This window comes from Eptatretus burgeri, chromosome 16 (genome assembly GCF_056783735.1).
Source record: "Eptatretus burgeri isolate ZD-2024b chromosome 16, Ebu_testis_v1, whole genome shotgun sequence".
NCBI lineage: Eukaryota > Metazoa > Chordata > Myxini > Myxiniformes > Myxinidae > Eptatretus > Eptatretus burgeri.
Window position 1 is genome coordinate 22,999,277 of NC_140976.1, and position 17,471 is coordinate 23,016,747.

The 17,471-nt window shown below is 46.1% G+C and overlaps 1 protein-coding gene across 6 annotated transcripts in view; it reads right to left on the minus strand.

Moving 5' to 3' along the window:
• LOC147010706 (dystrophin-like) overlaps nucleotides 1-17,471 on the minus strand; it is a 1,018,488-nt gene that overhangs the window by 207,618 nt on the left and 793,399 nt on the right. For all 6 annotated transcript variants that reach the window (XM_085859617.1, XM_085859614.1, XM_085859615.1 and 3 more), the window contains one exon: nucleotides 14,190-14,354. In XM_085859617.1, coding sequence (XP_085715743.1) covers nucleotides 14,190-14,354 — 165 coding nt within the window. The remainder of the gene's footprint in view (nucleotides 1-14,189; nucleotides 14,355-17,471) is intronic.

The window sequence follows — 17,471 nt, forward strand, 5'->3', positions numbered from 1 at the left end:
GGAGGTCGGCTAAACTAGTGGAGCGAATTAATGGGGCACAACTTCCCATCTATTTATTACATACGCAATGTAGAACCAATGGTGGAAAAAGACATTCGAGAAGGTTGGAAACAGTTTATCACACCACTTGTAAAAAGCAATGTATTTAGAGGCAAATATGCACAAGTGCAGTGTCACAAAGAAAAGAAATTATCTCTTAAGGACAGAAGAACCCCTTAGACATTCTTTGCTTATCTATAAGCAAGACAAGCGTGGCACACTCACTCTGGGGAAATTAAAGAGAAAGAGGGAGAGAAAGAAAGGAAGAAGATCGAGGTGTGGTTGCAGCCTATTACTCACTAAACATAAGCCGGCGGGCTTACGGTGGTCCCGAAGTGGAGGGAATGGAAGAGAAGGAAGGGAATATGAGTGGTGTGTGTGTGTGTGGGGTGTCAGTGCGGTGTGTCAGAAGAGATTGGTGTCAGTGTGGAGCACTACCGGATTTAGGGGTGGCCAGGTGGGGCCATGGCCCCAGGGTCCCCCACATTTAGCCCCCCCCCCCACAATTTCGATGACATTTTGAAAATCCCTTGAAAATGTGCTTCTAAAGTTTTATTGTCAGTGAAGGAAGATTGTAAACTCTTTGTAAGGATATCTTTTCAAAACTGTCCATCATTGTGAGGGTCCTTTTCAAGCTTTGGCTTTTTCAAGCCGTTTCTTCCACGGTCCACAGAACGGATCCAACGTGGTCAAAAATTCCCGGGGCAAGCCTCGGGCATTGGGGGCCCACATTCGGATCTTTTTTTGGATCGATCATCGATGCTTCGGATGGTTGAGCGTGACCAACTAACTACGGCACTGCCCGCCAGAGCCCAGTAAGCACAGACGGAATACAGAGGTCCAGCCAGAGGAGAGGTGAAAAGGTGAAAGTCGACGTGGTAAAACTAGGCCAGGCCAGCACAGCACATGGCCGGCAGGGGTAGTATTGTACACACTGAAACTGCAGCTGGCAGGGAACGCTGTCCGTACCCTGCTTACTGGCGCACACAGCACAGTAACACGGTGTGACTTTCTATGTTCCAGATGTGTGAAACATACTTGTTGTTCGTGATTCTGGTACGTCCCATGTGCACTCTGACAATATCTCGGTGACTCGGTACCTACCAGATGCAGAAACCACAATGAGCGGCTTCGGTGACAACAGGCACAAATCCAGGGCTCCACGGAAATATGACAGTGGTGCTCAAAAGCGGAAACGTTCCAAGGAAAAAGATGAAAGACACAAGGCTGTCGTCGACAAGACCCAGAAAATCTCAGAGTTTTTCACTCCTGCACAAACAGGCGATTCATCCATGACAGAGGCTGGAACACCAACAGAGATAGAACAAGCAGATTTGGCAACGCAACCCCCACGTCAAGATTTGCCCAACATCTCGGAAGGTTCCACCAATGAAGAACATGCATCAGATGAAGAAGCGTGAGATATACTGACTGATGGTGGACCTGGCTTTGCCAATTGCATTGGATGTTGGCCTCCTGAGCGACCGTCGTCAGAGATGATCGACTACTGGGCATCACGAGATTTGGAGCCCCTGCAGAATTTGACTGGTCCCTTTGATTCATCCATACAGTTCGTTAAAGGTAGGAAACGCTGCTGCTCCAATAATCTTTTTTACCGTAGACTACAAAACGGAGAGTCCGTGAAAAGGTCCTGGCATTGCTTCTCCACATCAACCGGAAAACTGTACTGCATCGCTTGCAAGCTCTTTGGAGGCGCTACTGCCCTGGGTGGGGAAGGATTCAATGATTGGAAGCATGCCAGTCGTTCTATCGAGGTGCATGAGCGTTCGCATGTACATTGTGCGAACATCATCCGCTTGTCAGACAGAGTAACATCCGCAGGTCGTGTGGAAACTGAACTCGTCAAACAAGTGAGTGAGATTGCGTCCTATTGGAGGGAGGTGCTGAAACGAAGTGTGAGCGTGATATCGTTTCTCACTGAGCGTCGTCTAGCGTTCCGTGGATCGGATGAAATTGTTGGGTTACGGAAAACGGTAACTACCTTGGTTTAATGGAATTACTTGCGGAATACGATCCATTTTTGGTGCAGCACATTCAGAAATATGCCAACCAAGGTAGTGGCTACACCAACTACTTATCATCGATGACATGTGAAGAGTTAGTCTCCATCATCGGAAAATCTGTTCTGGATAACATCGTCACTCGTGTGAAAGAGGCAAAATACTTCTCTGTGTCAGTCGATTCTACTTCTGACAGAAGCCACATCGACCAGCTTACAATTATTCTACAATACATCGAGAACGAGGCTCCATGGAGCGTTTCATGACTATTCTGAGCAACACAGGACACACTGGACTCCAGCAAGCGACGGCATTACTGGATTTTTTGAAAGCCACTGGATTGCACATCGCTAACTGTCGAGGACAATCTTACGATAACGCATCTAATATGAGTGGCCAATACAATGGGATGCAGGGAATGATCAAACAGGAGAACCCTCTCGCAATATTTGTGCCATGCGTGACGCACTCACTGAACTTAGTCAGTCAGTCGGCCGTGGGATGCTGTAGACCTGCAGCAGCATTCTTTGAATTTGTGGAACAAGTGTATGTATTTTTTACAGCTTCCCCGTCGCGCTACACCAGATTATTTGATGCTCTGAAAGTCAAAGGTCTGCAGGTACCAAAGCGCCTCAGCGACACTCGCTGGTCGGCTCATTCTGATGCAACCCGAGCTCTTGTAGACGGTTACAGCAAAATCATGGATGTCCTCGATGAAATCCCAAACGATGAACAAGTGAATAGTGACACGAGAAACACCACCGAGACACTTCACCAAACGATGTGCATGCTCGAGATAGGGTTCTATGCTGGTTTATGGTCTACTGTCCTTGGTAGATTTGATCGTATGAGTAAAATCCTTCAGTCACAAGCTACCGATCTCAACACAGCCGTGCAGCTCCTCAAGCCACTGGCGAGCTTCGTGTAGTCATTACGCGATCAGTTTGATACATTCGTTGTTGACGGAGGAATTCACTCGCGGATCGCAGACAAAAGCGTAATGTCCGCTTCACTCCCTTGGACTACGGACACACTCCAGAAGTAGAACTAGACGCCAAGGAGTCCTTTCGCATCAGTGGATACGTTGCAGTGATCGACGTACTGCTGTTGCAGTTGGAAAAGCGTACAAACGCTTATAGCGAGATGAGCGACAGATTTGGATTCCTGCGTGCTCTTGTTCAACTCGAAGTGGAGCAGATTCGAGAGTCATGCTCGAAGCTCGTCGAGCTGTATCGGGAAGATCTATCACATGACCTCACAGAAGAAATGATTCAGTTCCAAGCCATGATGAAGGAGTCAGAGCCAGACTCGGGCCGTACTGAACTCGAGATGTACAGTTTTCTCATCGAGCGAAAACTCACCGATACTTTCCCAAACGTGGAAGTGCTGCTTCGGATTTACCTCTCACTGATGGTGTCGAACTGCTCCGGGAGCGCTCGTTTTCGAAACTCAAGCTTATCAAGAACCATCTTCGCTCCACGATGGGGCAGCAGAGACTGTTCAATCTGACTATCATTTCAACGGAATCCGATGTACTCAATTCCAAGCAGGTTGACAGTATCATATCCGAGTTCGCTGCCGCCAAGTTGCGCAGGAAGCTTGTCCATTGATTAAGGCACCGTGTGTATGTTCATTGATGTGGATGACACTGCCGTATATTTGCGGTCGCTGGAAGTCGGATGTTAATCACCATTTCGGATTCCTCTTACCCAGAGGGTTTTTAGAAGTTAGAAGATTTTTAGTCAAAGTTCGTAGTATGATTAATGACAACGCGTCATTTGTTATTTTCTTATATTAGTCCATCTCCATCTCTTACTCTTCCAGCAACAGCATTTTTGTGATTTGATTTTAGAATGAGCTCATAGATAAGTCACCAGCCATATCAATAACAATCCATCCATCTTGTCATATTGTCAGATTTAATTGTAATTTGTGAACATATATGCCAAATCATTCCTGATCAGGATCTGCCAAATCTATAGATATAAGTTCAGTTGTTGATGAAAAAGCAGTTATAATTTAAGTTGTTGATTAATCTCCAAATTTGGGGGCTCCCCACAATCATTTTTCCCACGGCCCCCCACATGGTAAATCCGGCCCTGGTGTGGAGCCGCCGCTGTGCCCCAAGGATCCCGTGCTGCAATTTGCTCTTGTGGTCTCGCCCCAGCACAATGTGTCTCGCTCCATTCCTGGACAGGCAGGAAGGATGTCAGTTCAGGGTCTCGGCTTAATCCGTGGTGCGTCAGACAGTGCCAAGCCTTGGTGGGAAGTGGCTAATATTGCTCTCAGGCGAGGCACGGCTTCAGTGGGGAAAAGAGTGGTAGTTGCCTGCTCAGGCAATGACCCATTGGCATTCTGTTGCCGCAGTGTGGTGTTGCACTTTGGTGGTGCCACGGTACTCACCACGGCTTTGCAGGAACCACGTTAATTATGGCAATGCTAACATTGCTGTGAATGTGTGTTTTGTGGTGTAATGTGTGTGCTGTGAGACAAGTTCAGTTGTGTGCATGGTTTGTACTGTGGGAAGGAGCAAGGGGAAGAGGGATGGGAAAAATTAGATGGATAGATGGATGTATAGGGGCATTTGAAGTGGGAAATTACAAAGGGGATAGAACCTGCGAAACAAACACAACACATTTTCCCTGTCCCTGTTACGAGGGGGGGGGAGGGGTAACCTGACCAAAAACACTTATTAATGGAATATCTAACTAAGGATCCATTTTTTTTCCCATATTTGCCTTGAACCAAGATTAATCTTGCTGAGCTAAATTAAATCCCAGCTCACAATTGGTCAGACCGACTGATGTAACTTGCTGATTGGAGGGTTATAAGGTGAATGTAGTCATGTGACCAATATCACTGTGGGCAATACAACAAATTATTCACCCAACTTTTCCTCACACATGTTATTTTCTACTCCCTTGCATGATTTCACAATCCCTCTTCCCTTCCTCACTGACCTATTTTAACCCTTCCTCCGATATTCTTGCTTGCAATGTAATCTTGCTCATTTCAAATGCAATACAACAAAAGGCCAAATTGTGACTTTCAGAGCATTAGCATGGCAGAAAGGTTTACAGTGCTGTATGTTGTATATTTATTTTCTTTTCAGTATAACTTAATAACAGCACATGAGATCTGTTAAATATTCCGGCTCCTAACCGGTCAGATTATTGAACTCCCCCATTACCATTATCACCCAGCAGAAAAGCCTGCCTGTGCAAGGTCTGTAATTTCAGAGCAGCTGCCTTTTGAAGTTCAGAGTGGTCCAAATGAGATTTTTCAGACTGAAGGTCCACTTGTCAGCACAGATCCACTTGCTGGAAACACCACGTAAGATGGAAAATTCCGTTCCTTAGGCATAAGGCAATGTATATTTAATGTTGTTCCCGATGTATTATTTATGCTTTGAAATGGCATTTTCACACATTATTGGAAACTGTTGTTACAAACAGATCATATTTGAACCTAAAATGAAACAATAATTTCACAAACATTAACATATCATTACAAGAGCAACGTGATTGTGGGATAACATTGCAGTTATAAATAAGGCATGAAAAAAAACATATGCAAGATTAAAGCTTTCTGCGGCTTTCGGGAAGACTCGGAACATGCTAATGTTGAAGTGCAATTTCCCATTAAAGGCATTCAACATCATGATTTAGAAAATGTGGATTAAAATGATGGATTCATTATTTGACACGGTTGTTGCTTCTCAAACATGAGGCATATTTGTGACTTATTTCCACTCCGCACTTTATTTTCTATTCCCCGACCATATACGCTGAAAACCATGACCAACATCTCCACAAACGTTTCCACAGTCCTTCCATTAATTAGTGTCATCACCTCAAATGTCTTCACCATCTCCTCGAGTGTGACCACCATCTCCACAAAAGTTCTTGCAGTCCCACCAAACATTTCCCATATTTCTTCCAAAACACTCCTGTGATATCTTCCCAAACTGCTATCAGTCTTCCAAATAACTGCCCTCATTTTTCAAGCAGCTTACAGCTGTGCCTTAACAACCTACATGTAATCAGCATCAGTACAAACAATGTGCCATGCTGCATGAGTCAAGCCAAAAAAGAAAATGGACGAGAGAGAGCCAAGCCGATTGTGCCTACGCCTACAGTAAAAGCTCGCATGAAACTCGAAGAGGGAGTTCGTCAATCTGCATGGATATAACATATATTTGAATGGGCAGCCATTTTTTGGATATTACATTTGAATGGGTGGAGGGAGTGGGGGAAGGGAGAGAAGGATGAGGGAGGATGTGGGAGGGGGAGAGGGTAGGGAGGAGGGAGAAGAGAGAGTAGGGAGGGCGACGGAAGGGAGAGAGAGGAAAGAGGGGGAGAGAGGGATGAGGAGAGTGGGGGAGCTAAGAGGTGGTGGGGGAGCAAAAAGGGGGTGAGAAAGTGTTGAGATAGGAAGGGGAGAAGAGCGAAGAAAGGGGGTGGGTGGAGAGCAATGCCTCACCAAACCAGTATAAACTCCGGGATGGGGATGGGAGTGAGGATGAAGGAGGAGGGGGAAGGGGAAGGAGGGAGTGTAGAGGTGGGGGTGCGGAGGGTGAGGAGGTTTGGGAGGTGGTAAGAGTGAGGGGAGGGGTTCTTAATTTGTGTTTAGTTGTAGGACTTGTGGAGAAGGGGGATGGGGGTAATATAATGCAGCATTGAACGAAACGAGACACGTTAAAACAGCACATTCATACAGCATGTGGAGACTGCCCAGAGATGTTGATGGGGGATGGAGAGGGGAGGGGGTTTGGGAGGGGTAATCCTGAGGGGAGGGGGAGGGAACGCAGCATAATGGGAAGGGAAGACCGCATGAGGAGAACAGAAGGAAGCATGAGAGGAAGGGAAGATAAGGCAGCATGAGGGGAAGGGAATGTGGTGTGAGGGGAAGGGAAGGCAGCGTGAGGGAGGGGAAGGCAGCATGGGTGGAAAAGTAGGCAGTGTGAGGGAAAGGGAAGGCAGAGCAAGGGGAGTGGAAGGGAAAGCAGCACAACGGGAGTGAAAGGCAGCATGAAGAGAAGGGAAGGCAGCATGAGGGGCCAGGAAGGGAATGGTGATAAAACACAGCCGAACAGCAACATTTTCTTTTTAACTACCAGGTTCGATATTAAACAGGGAGGGAGCATTTAAAATCCATGCTATCTAGTTGCCAAAGGCCTGCCTGTAGGTATGCATGCTCGCACATGCAGTGACATTTGCACCCCTCCAGTCAGCTCACTCTGAATCTGATTCGTACATGCTACATTCTGGGGAAGCCATTTCAAATGGAAAACTAAACCGTCAGTCCTTAACAGTCCCCTTAACAGAGGGGGATGGGTAGTGGAGGAGCAAGGGGAGGAGGAGGGCTGGTAGACAGAGGGAGAGAGAGAGAGGAAAATGAAGAGGGGTGGCAGAGAGAGAGGAAGGGGAGAGGAAAGCAGAAGGGGAGAGGGGAGGGAGAAGGGTGGGAGAGGGGTCAGAGAGGGGGAGAGAGAGGGTGAGGGGTGGGAGGGAGAGAGTGATGAGTGGGAGAGAGAGGGTGAGGGGTGGGAAAGCGGTGGGAGTGAGAGTGAGAGTGGTGGGAGAGAGTGAGAGAGTGAGTGAGAGAGAGAGAGAGAGAGAGAGAGAGAGAGAGAGAGAGAGAGAGAGAGAGAGAGAGAGAGAGAGAGAGAGAGAGAGAGAGAGAGAGAGAGAGAGAGAGAGAGAGAGAGAGAGAGAGAGAGAGAGAGAGAGAGAGAGAGAGAGAGAGAGAGAGAGATATGGAGATGGATGGGAGAGAGATGGGAGAGAGAGAGCGATTGGGAGAGGGGTGGGAGAGAGAGGGAGAGGCGTGGGAGAGAGAAGAAAGGAGGGGGTGGGAGGGAGAGAGGGACAGAGAGAAAGGGAGAGAGAGAGATGGAGAGGGATGGGAGAGAGAGAGAGAGAGAGAGAGAGAGAGAGAGAGAGAGAGAGAGAGAGAGAGAGAGAGAGAGAGAGAGAGAGAGAGAGAGAGAGAGAGAGAGAGAGAGAGAGAGAGAGAGAGAGAGAGAGAGAGAGAGAGAGAGAGAGAGAGAGAGAGAGAGAGAGAGAGAGAGAGAGAGAGAGAGAGAGAGAGAGAGAGAGAGAGAGAGAGAGAGAGAGAGAGAGAGAGAGAGAGAGAGAGAGAGAGAGATATGGAGAGGGGTGGGAGAGAGAGAGAGAGACCGATAGGGAGAGGGGTGGGAGAGAGAGTGAGAGTGAGAGGGATGGGAGACAAAGGGCAAGGGGAAGGAAAGAGGTGGGAGTGAGTGAGAGTGGTGGGAGAGAGTGAGGGAGAGGGTGGGAGAGAGAGAGAGGGAGAGGGGTGGGAGAGAGAGATGGAGAGGGATGGGAGAGAGAGGGAGAGAATTTGGAGAGAGGGGGGGAGAGAGAGAGAGAGAGAGAGAGAGAGAGAGAGAGAGAGAGAGAGAGAGAGAGAGAGAGAGAGAGAGAGAGAGAGAGAGAGAGAGAGAGAGAGAGAGAGAGAGAGAGAGAGAGAGAGAGAGAGAGAGAGAGAGATGGGAGAGAGAGAGAGCGATAGGGAGAGGGGTGGGAGAGAGAGAGGGAGAGGCGTGGGAGAGAGAGGAAAGGAGAGGGGTGGGAGGGAGAGAGGGAGAGAGAGAGAGGGAGAGAGAGAGGGAGAGAGAGAGAGAGAGAGAGAGAGAGAGAGAGAGAGAGAGAGAGAGAGAGAGAGAGAGAGAGAGAGAGAGAGAGAGAGAGAGAGAGAGAGAGAGAGAGAGAGAGAGAGAGAGAGAGAGAGAGAGAGAGAGAGAGAGAGAGAGAGAGAGAGAGAGAGAGAGAGAGAGAGAGAGAGAGAGAGAGAGAGAGAGAGAGAGAGAGAGAGAGAGAGAGAGAGAGAGAGAGAGAGAGATGGAGAGGGTTGGGAGAGAGAGGGAGGGAGAGTGGTGGGAGGGAGAGAGAGAGACAGAGGGAGAGGGGTGGCAGAAAGAGTGAGGGAGAGGGGTGGGAGAGGGAGAGAAGGGGAGTGAGGATGGGGAGAGGGGGGATTTTGTCAGATATGACGTCGAGTTGAATGTCCATCTTAGGGATGGCACACACATTGATGAATCACTCTGCCTGTAAAATGCCAGGATGACAGTTTATAGTTGGGTCAGGAATCAAACCCAAGCTAGAGAGCTGAGAGCGAGCATGTGTACCTCTCCCCTATCCTGCCATGATGTGTCGATTCATTCCTTGTAACAACTGAAAACATGTTTTTACTTATTGTAATAATCTAATTTATTTTGCCTCCCTAACTCTGGAGATGTCCCCACGGAGAACCGTGCTGCGGTATCACCAAGGTGGCTTGTAAAGATCGAAGCTTGAAGAGCACTCCAAGCAAGCACTCCAACAAAACGGTTGAAGAAACTTTTTAGAATGAAAAGTTTAATTTTATGCCTCCACTGACAAAGTCACTGGAGGCATTATGTTTTCAGGTTGTCCGTCTGTCCGCATGTAGGTAAGTATGCCGGACATCTGTACGTACGTCCGTCGTCCATGCATATTTTCTGTTGTCTCTGCAACCACTTATCCGATTGAAAGAAAATTTTCACCTTAGGTTCGACGACTCACGAAGAATGTTTTTCATGATAACTATGATGTCATCAGTCATGTGGTGTGGCAGCCATTTTGGAAAAAATTGGACCTCTTTCTTTGAAACTGCTCAATGGAAAAAATTGAAACGTGGCACATGTCAATCGTCAAGTCCTCCCCATGAGAAACAAGTGTGATTTTTTGATAATGTGACAGCTGGCTTCATTATTACGTTATAATTCATATGTCAAACACTTTGTCTGATCAGTATGAAAACTTTGAGGGTCATCTCGGGCTAAGTTGTATGAGGGAAAAAATTGATGATGTCAACGGTCACATGGTTCGGCAGCCATTTTTTTTTCAAACGTAAAAACCTTCAAAAATCTTCTATGAAATGGCTGAACAAATCGAGGCGAAACATTACAGGTATGAGGAAGAAAAAGTTCTCCACCTATGATGTCATAGGTCATATTGGTGGCAGCTATGATTTTATGAAGAATATCACTTTAAAAATCTTCTTCTCCAGAACAGCTTGACGGATGAAGGGGAAACTTCGCCCACATTTTCTCTAATCCTTGGGGGATACCGGGATGTTCACGAATAATTAACAGGTCACATGGTCTGACAGCCATATTGGATTGAACTAAAATCATTTAAAAATTCTTTCGCTTGAACCACTTCATCAATTGATGCGAAATGTCACAATTAAGATCTAGTATTCATGGGGTATACATGTTTCAAATTTCAACCTGATTGTACGCATGGTATGGCAGCCAGATGTATTTAATATTTTCAATCTGGGTTCAGGGATTTAAATCAAACTTGATCCAAGTATGTATAATGATGTAATAATGTGGGCGGAAGCATATCTGGGGACATTGTGACTTCAAAGAGTGTCCTTCTAGTTACCTCCGCCACCGAAGGTGGAAGGAGGTTATGTTTTCACCCATGTCTGTTTATTTGCTTGTTTGACTGTTTGTGTGCAAGATATCTCACGAAAAGTTGTGGACAGATTCCGATGAAATTTGGTGGAGAGTTTGAGCGTGTGACAAGGAGGAGTTTATTAGATTTTGATGAAGATCCGAATCCGGATCCGGATCTGATAATTTTTTTCGGCAATTCTTCACCATTGGGAGATAGGGCGAAACTGATATGTAGCATGATATCTCAAAAAGTTGTGGATGGATTCGGGCGAAGCTTGGTGCACAGGTTGGGTGGTGACAAGAACAAATTGATTCAATTTTGGTGAAGATATGAATCCAGATCCAGATACAAGAATTTTTTTAATGATTCAAAGTGGTTCTTCACCATTGTGAGATTGGGCGAAAAACGATATATAGCATTATATTTTTCAAAAATGTATTGGGCCCGATATGTTCTTGTGGATCAGACATTACATGGTGGAGGTATGCGCTCTACTGAGTGCCCTTCTAGTTTTATATGTATCTATCTCGAAGTGACGGGTCATGTAATGAAAGAAGACCATACCACAAGGGGAAATATCGAAATAAAATTGCACATTTTTAGCGAGCGAGCCACCACCCAAAACACTGCACGACAACGTGGGGCCAAATGCAGGTGAGTAGGGCCTGAACTTTGTTCAAGTCGATCGATCGATATATTCAGTAACAGTGCAAATGCTTTTGCCGTGTGTGGCCATGGCTTGGAAAGGAACAACCAAACAGCTTGTATTGAACTCGCAAAGTGGCTTAAACACTTAAGCAAGCACGCCAACAAAATGGTTGATAAGGAACAGCAGGCTTGGCAAGCACTTAGTAATCCATTCCCCCCTCCCCCTCACACTGCCTTCTCTTCCCCTCACACTACCTTCCCATCCCCTCATGCTGCCTTCCCTTCACTTCCCCTCACACCACATTCCCTTCCCCTCACACTCACTTCCCTTCCCCTCGCACTGACTTCCCTCCCCCTCCCCTAATGCATACCTTCTCAAAAACCCACCCCCCTCTCTACAGCCCATGGACATCTTCACGCAGTCTCTGCATGCTGTTTTAATGCGCTGTTTCAACGTACCCTATTGTATTCAATCCTGACTACCCCCACCCCCATTTTCCCCCTCAAATCCTCCTACCAAATGCAAGTCCAGAACCTGCTGCCCTTATGCTTACCTCCTCCCAAACCCAAACCCAATCACCCACCCCACTTCTCCCCCATACTCCTCTCTGTCACAGCCCCCTCCTCCCCTACTGGAGTATATCATGACGTTTGGTGAGGCGATGCTCTACCCACCCCCCTTCCTTGCTGTTCCCCCTTTCCTCGCACCCCCTCCTTCCCTCCACGCTCCCACTCCTCCCTCTGTCTTCTCTCCCACCCATCCATCCTCTCTCCCTCCTCTCCCTCCATCCTCTCTCTCCCCTCTCCCTCCTCTTTCTCCCACCTCTCTCTACTCTGCCTCCTCTCTCTAACCCCTCTCTCTTCTCTCTCTACCCCCTCTCCCTCCTCTCTCTCTTCTCTCTCTACCCCCTCTCCCTCCTCTCTCTACCCCCTCTCCCTCCTCTCTCTCCTCTCCACCACCTCCATCCTCTCTCCCTCACCTCCATCCTCTCTCTCTCGCCCCTTCACTCCCACCTTCTTATTATTCCTGTCAGCGAAGCGACAGGTTGTATACTGTATATGTATGTGTTGAGGTTAGTCTGTGCATTCCTGGTACGGTCTACTCCTTCTCTACCTGCTTTTAATCTCCTCAATCCACAAAGAATCCGCTTCACCAAACCTCAATTCAAAACCTCCTCATTCATGCCGTCGGCCTTATGTGTGCCGTTTCTCGGATGGACGTTAAACTGGGCATCACTCTGCCAGAATTTTCCTCCCTCTCTCCCCCTTCTTCCCCCCCCCTCCTTCCCTCATTCCCCTCCCCCCCCACCTCTCTCTCCCTCCACTCCTTTCTCTAACCCCTCTCTCATTCTACTCCCCACTCTCACTCTCTCTCCCACTCTCTCTCTCTCTCTCTCTCTCTCTCTCTCTCTCTCTCTCTCTCTCTCTCTCTCTCTCTCTCTCTCTCTCTCTCTCTCCCGACCCCCCCCCCCCCCCACTCACTCTCTCCCCCTCTTTTAATATTACCATCAGCAAAGTAACAGATCGGATCTGCTGGTGTGTGTGTGTGTATATATATGTATATATGTACAGTCCATACTGTATATATATATATATATATATATATATACTGTATATATGTACAGTTAAAACCTGGTGTTGGCGCAGTGGTTAGGGCAGCGGCTTGGGATCCAAAAGGTCCTGAGTTCAAACCCCGTTTGGTCACTGAATTAATACACCAGGGGGTTGACTCAGCCTGTCATCCTTCCGAGGTCGGCGAAATGAGTACCAGTATACTGGGCCGGTGTATACCCCGGTTAAAATAGGTGTACCATATCCCTGTGTCGTAAGAGGCGACCAGGGTTGCGTCAGGAAGGGCATCCGGCGTAAAACATGTGCCAAATCACTATGCGGATCAGACGGATGATCCGCTGTGGCGACCCCGAAAGGGAGCAGCCGAAAGAAGAAGAAGAAGATATGTACAGTCCATACATATATTTCTTTGAATCAGGCAAAGGGTTGGTGGTGCAAGCAATGGTACAAGGCATGTGGTCATGAAGCTCAAAGCTATTCACCAAGCTGATTCGACAAGGGCCATTATCGAGGCAAGTGTTTTGGGTTCATTTAGCGCACAGTCTGGCAGACGAGAGCAGGAATGCTTACAAATTAGGACCTGTGCCCACGGTGGGTATAAATAAGCAAAGCCAACAAAGGCCACAAACAATAGAGAACTATATTGAACAAGATTTGTTGCAGGGATACCACCAAGTGACAATTTGCAGGATGAAGGTGAAATACAGCAATGGTTTATTATGATGAGCCAAAGGGAGGCAGCTCTGAGGACAAGGGTAAATCAAAGGAAGGACGAGGGTAAATTAAATGAAGGTGAAGAGGAGGAAGGAATGAATGTGGGGATAGGATTGCAAGCAATGAATTATTCTTAATGGTGATGGCCGACAAGTAAAGTGAGGAAATTTACTGTAGTGAGGGGAAGCAGTTAAGTCTCGGGTTGTAATGAGACAAACTGAAATTCATGCAGGAGAGAGATACTGAATAGTGGAGCGAGAACTTAAATGGTAGAGTGATGCTTTCTTTTGTAGAGCAAAGGAAAGTTTTAAGGCACACAATCTGGTCAGGGTGAGCATCACCTGACTTGATGGAATGAGATCTCGTTTGGTGGAGTGAGATCTCCAGAGGGCATTATTTAGGGGACTACCATCTAAAGGGGGCAACGAGAGAGAGAGAGGCATTTGATGGTCATATTGGTTTGGTGGAGTTAAATTTTGTTGGTGGGGAGACACCCAATGTGGATGGAAAGGGGGAATGACTATGCAGTTGAACCTTGGCTGAGTCATACCAAAGACTATAAAAATGGTAGATGCTGGCTTGACGCTCAGAGTTTTAAAAGGATAGAGTACAGTCAAACAGCATTTGGTTGGCAATCATAGCACAGGCTTTTATGAGCCAAATGGCCTCTTGCATTGATGTTCCTTGTAAGGGAACTCTTATTTATATATTTATTTATTTAATGTTCTCCATCTTGACTTGCCTGGAGAGAGGAACTGCCCAATAGACCAGCTTTTTGAAATGCCTGCAGCTGTTCCTTGGTAGAAGCAGTCCAAACACCCAGCTGGCCAACCTGCTGCTGCAGCTCTGTCAAACCTTTCAACACCTCAGCCAGGTGTTTCTCCTTTTCAGGTAGCGCACCAGACACCTGCCCAATGGTAGGAATGTGATAGGTGGAGGTAAAGAGCAAAAGATTAAAAAGTCGGATATTTAAATCAAAACACACAAAATAATTAACAAAGTATAGAAACCAAGTTTACAAGTGTGTATGAATGAATAATTTCTGGCCGAGTAAATGACACACACATGTATGAACAAAATATATTTTCCCCCTGCCTGAGTAACTTCTGCAGTAAGGAGCACTATATATAGATTGCATATAGATTATGCTGCAACTATTTTATTGCTGGAATTCCTCAAAGTAGACAGAACTTAAAATTTTCTGAGATTGAATAACACCAGCGGGCACTCCCGCCCTCCATGTGGGACGACCCTTCTTGGCCCAAATTTGGTGGGAAATGTACTGTGGCATATTCTTGGAAATGCTCTTTTTAATTTTGTCATTTTTGAAAATTTTTATTCATCACAACATATAAAACAAGAAGATGTCGTGCAGAGCACGATACTTGCAAAATCCATGAAACAAATTTTCCATAAAAAAATAACTGGTGGTTGAATTAAATGACCAAATATGCAAATCCTCTTCAAATTTCAAGTCAATCAGATGAAAATTGTCAATTTTAGATATTTGGCCTATGTTGTCCTTTTGGCCGATGTGGACCTCCAAAATAATTGGTGGTTGAATTCAGTGACCTGATTTGCAAATCCTCTTCAAATTTCAGTCAATGAGATGAAAATTTAGGATTTTAGAAACACCACCTTAGTTGTTGACCTTGGGACTACATTGACCTTTTGGTCCATGTTGTCCTCAAAAATAATTGGCTGGTTGAATTCAGTGACCTGAAATATAAATCCTCTTCAAATTTCAAGTCAATCGGATAAAAAGTGAGGTTTTTAGAAATTTCACCTGTTGTTGACCTTTGGCCTATGTTGACCTTTTGGTCTAGGTTGACCTCAAAAATAATTGCCTAGTTGAATTCAGTGAACTCAAATATAAATCCTCTTCAAGTTTCAAGTCAATCGGATTAAAATTGAGGATTTTAGAAATCACACCTTAGTTGTAGACCTTTGGCCTATATTGACCTTTTGGTCGATGTCGACCTCAAAAACAATTGCCTAGTTGAATTCAGTGACCTGAATTAGAAATCCTCTTCAAATTTCAAGTCAATCAGATGAAAATTGACAATTTTAGAAATTTGGCCTATGTTGACCTTTTGGCCGAAGTGGACTTGAAATATAATTGGTGGTTGAATTCAGTGACCTGACATGAAAATCCTCTTCAAATTTCATATCAATCGGATGAAAATTTAGGATTTTAGACATCTCATCTAAGTTGTTGACCTTTGGACTATGTTGACATTTTTGTCTCTGTTGACCTAAAATCAAGGACAAATGTGTCCAAGAGCCGCATCATAAAGGTTTTGTCTTCATCAGAAGAACAAGAAGAAGAAGAACAACGCGGAGCTCTCTTCGAGCCAGCGTTCGCAACGCGACGCGGCTAAAAACTACTCGGCAAGTTGAATTCAGTGACCTGAAATATAAATCCTCTTCAAATTTCAATTCAATCGGATGAAAATTGAGGATTTTAGAAATACCACATAAGTTGTTGACCTTTGGCCTATGTTGACCTTTTGACCTCAAAAACAATACACTTCTTCCTCATGACAAACTGTACCATGTGGTGAAGTTTCGTGAAGATCGGTTTAAAATTGCGACCTGTAGTCGACAAACAGACAAACAGACAGACAAACAGAGAGACAGACAGACAGACAGACAGACAGACAGACAGACAGACAGACAGACAGAATAATGAAATCGACGAACCAATATACTTGAAAAATCTTCGATTTTGCAAGTAATAAAGGAAAATTATTTGAAATACTAGCTACCACCAAATGTGGAGCTATTTCCACTACACACACACATATATTGTTGCGTTTCTGCAAAGCCAGCACTCCACCCCAGGCAACGGCACACACCATATAGCAGTCTCAAGACAGTTATTTCATTAGTATCCATTTTAGATAGCCTAATGTGTAGTGGGTTTATGGGGGAAAAAATGCATTGCGAGGACTTTATACTGATCCTCTGTCTATTTTATGCTTACTTTGCTTCACACACGACCCCTCTATTATGCAAGCATAGCAACAGAAGCAGCTCATTTGCATACGCGTGCCCTTTCTCATTCAAACCTGGTGCCTTTATAAAACAGGCACTCACCTCAGACCTTCTCCAGACTCAGAACACAATGCTACAGTTTTTACTATCATTGCAAGGCCTTTATAAAAAAATCCCTACATCAATCCAAGCTCGCTTACCTTCGCCCTTAACTGCCTCAACCACCTCGCCATAACTCACTGCTCTGACACCTCAACCACCACTACACCACTGCTCTGAACTCCACAACCACAGTCACCACCACTACCCTTTGGGGGTGGCAGGAAACAATGTGTGCCATGTATCACTGCGGATGCTTATGCTTGGAACGTTTTGGCACGTAGGTTGAAGCGCAAGTGTGCGCTCGAATCCGTCCAACATCGTATGGATAGCCCAAGCACTCTGCTCAATTATGCCCCCCATTTGGTATCCAGCGCATGTTTGTGGCCAGAGAGCAGCACCAGATACCCTTGCCCCAGGCTAATCTCAGAGATGAGTCATGTAGAGAAGATGCAGAAGTGAATGAGGCCATTTCCAGTGCCGAGGCCTCGTGTGGGCGGGGCCAACATTTGGGGAAGCGTCCGTGCACCAATGGGGACGCTTGGAAACTCATACTATCCGTCCTGATCTGCCTTTAGGCTCCTCCCTCGCCAAACAACTATAAAACACCCTGTGAGGGGGAGGAAGACATGCTTTTGACTTGGTTAGTTGCAGGGGACAGAGAGCGGAGCTAAACAGGCAGACATAGCTTGAGGAACGGAGCAGGTGGAGCGGAGCACTGTGTGGGCAAGCGATTCAGGCACCGTGCTGAGAGCATTCATTAGGGCCAAGACAAAATACATTTACACATCCAGACTTCCTCACACATCATTAGGACTATCTCTCAAACATTCTGTCACTTGTTTTCCATCTCGTCTGCTGTGGATGCAAAAGAGCAATCGGCGGGGGCCAGTCCTGACCAACCGCTCTTTTCAGAGTGACCCCATGG